This window comes from Habropoda laboriosa, unplaced genomic scaffold (genome assembly GCF_001263275.1).
Source record: "Habropoda laboriosa isolate 0110345459 unplaced genomic scaffold, ASM126327v1 scaffold387, whole genome shotgun sequence".
NCBI classification, from domain to species: Eukaryota; Metazoa; Arthropoda; class Insecta; order Hymenoptera; family Apidae; genus Habropoda; species Habropoda laboriosa.
Window position 1 is genome coordinate 110,311 of NW_017100510.1, and position 2,260 is coordinate 112,570.

The following is a 2,260-nucleotide window of genomic DNA, read 5'->3' on the forward strand; positions in this document are numbered from 1 at the left end:
CTGCCAAAATTTATATTAGAATATTTACTGGCAAAAATTAATTTTCTATGTATTTATATGTAAGAGCCCAGGAAAAATTTGAGGGACCCAAGGGAATAGAATGCGCAACCTCCGGTTGGCAAGCCAGGAACCCCACGCAATACGCTCTCACTATTTTTCCTCGTCCTTATTCTTATAGTTGGGTATGGAGGCCCCAATGCCATATATGTCTACTAAATGTGATGCAGAATGTCATTTATATTTTATAAAACAATGTATAATTTTGTAAAAATAACAATGCAACCAAAAAGATATTACTATAGTTTTAATGTGCATTTACACAAGTTTTAAATTTTAAGTATCACAATAGAGATTGGAAACTCTATTTTAAATAAAAGTTATAGCAAACACTTTTAACAGGAGATGTTAAATTATTAAATATGTTTAGTTACACATCACTAAAAGGTACATAGAGGATATAGTAATAATTAGTGATTGTAAAATACAATGTGGTATATAAATAACATTACAAATAATTATACATTTCACAAATGTAAATTTTTAATTGTAATTGTTATTAATTTACATAAAGTATATTAAATTACACTGTCCATTTTGATACTTTCTTTTGCATATGAACTGTTCCATCAGATGTAACTGCGGAGTAGTGCTTTGAACTATCATAATTACGACGCATGTATATAATATATCCTATACAACCAACAATTGCAACAGCTCCAAAAATCATCGTCGCTTTATTCTAAAAAATAAATGCAATTATACAAACTTTATCAACAGAACATACTTATACTTTATTAATAACATATTCAAGAATTTAAACTTTTTTACACATTTAAAATTTATTCCAATATACTTTTAATTTATAAAATAGTCTTACCGGCTTAGCATACAATTCATAATTAATTGTACGAAATAATGATGTACTTCTCAAAGAACGTAAACCGTCACCTGGTGTTGATTCGTGTTTTTTTTTATCCATTATGAATTTAAATTAAAGATATCTTTGTTCTATAATAAAATTTTGTAAATATCAATTCCAATGTTTTAATATTTTAATCTTTCTTTAATTTGTAATGCACAATGTTTTAAAAGTTTTATCTAACCTTTAATTAGTAACCTCTTAGCTTACAATCTAATATTAAATTACAATCATAGTCCAGAATATAATTAAGATACAACAAAACTAGATTGTACTTTCAATCAAAATAAATTTGAAATATAACTTTAATATCAATTTATATACTAATGGAGTAGTCTGTACGAATTATGTACTGTAAAACAGCAAATACTTAACGTCACTATCCATAATTGATAAAAAGTAATAAAGTCATACATTAATTTTGCTATTATTTAAGAATAATAAAATACATAAGAATTTGCAATGATAAAATTATTATATTGCACATTTATATAATCTTGCCATACAAGTTATACACTTTTATTGCAAAAATATATAGCCTCAAAATATTTATATCTGCTTGTTTATTGCTTGTATAAATGTCCTTAACAAATAATTTCTATTTATTCAAATTAATTATAGAAATAAAAAGTATAATAATTGAATCACTTGAAAAATTATATAAATAAATCACCTAACCTTATTTCACTCTTAAGTAAAAGCATTGTCCTACACATTGTGGTAAGAAATATACGTATCTAACAATCATGGTACGAAAATTAAAATATCACGAACAAAAGTTGTTAAAAAAAGTAGATTTTATATCATGGGAAGCAGATAATAATTTACATGAAGTAAAAATTTTAAGACGGTATAGAATACAAAAAAGAGAGGATTATACAAAGTGAGTATAATTTTTATAGCTCTAAACGTAAACTTTATAAAAAAAAATTATATAAAAAAATGTATATAATTCATAAATTTTACTTATTATAGGTATAATAAACTAGCCCGAGAAATTCGTGAATTAGGTAACAAAATTAAAGAAGTTGATGCAGATCATCCATTTCGAATAGAACAGAGTGCATTATTGTTAGAAAAACTATATATGATAGGACTTATAGCAACAAAGTGGGATTTAGCACTAACACAAAAAATTAGTGCCAGTTCATTTTGCAGAAGACGATTGCCAGTTATTATGGTACGAAATAAAATGAGCCAAAATTTAAAAATGGCAACACAATTAATAGAACAAGGTCATGTTAGGGTTGGAGTAGAAGTTATAAAAGATCCAGCATTTTTAGTAACAAAGTAAGCAAAAACTATTTTTAATATAAAATAATTTTACAAAAATATTAAATT

The 2,260-nt window shown here is 25.0% G+C and overlaps 2 protein-coding genes across 2 annotated transcripts; one reads left to right on the forward strand and one right to left on the reverse strand.

The window, feature by feature from the left end:
- Nucleotides 1-580: 580 nt before the first annotated feature.
- LOC108576333 (small integral membrane protein 8) lies at nt 581-979 on the reverse strand. Its single transcript, XM_017939298.1, has 2 exons — nt 878-979; nt 581-739 (listed from the first exon to the last, which is right to left on the reverse strand). The coding sequence occupies exons 1-2, from the start codon at nt 977-979 to the stop codon at nt 581-583; spliced, it is 261 nt and encodes an 86-aa protein (XP_017794787.1).
- Nucleotides 980-1,601: 622 nt separating this feature from the next.
- LOC108576298 (U3 small nucleolar ribonucleoprotein protein IMP3) lies at nt 1,602-2,213 on the forward strand. Its single transcript, XM_017939259.1, has 2 exons — nt 1,602-1,802; nt 1,895-2,213. The coding sequence occupies exons 1-2, from the start codon at nt 1,666-1,668 to the stop codon at nt 2,211-2,213; spliced, it is 456 nt and encodes a 151-aa protein (XP_017794748.1). The 5' UTR covers nt 1,602-1,665.
- The last annotated feature ends 47 nt before the right edge of the window (nt 2,214-2,260 follow it).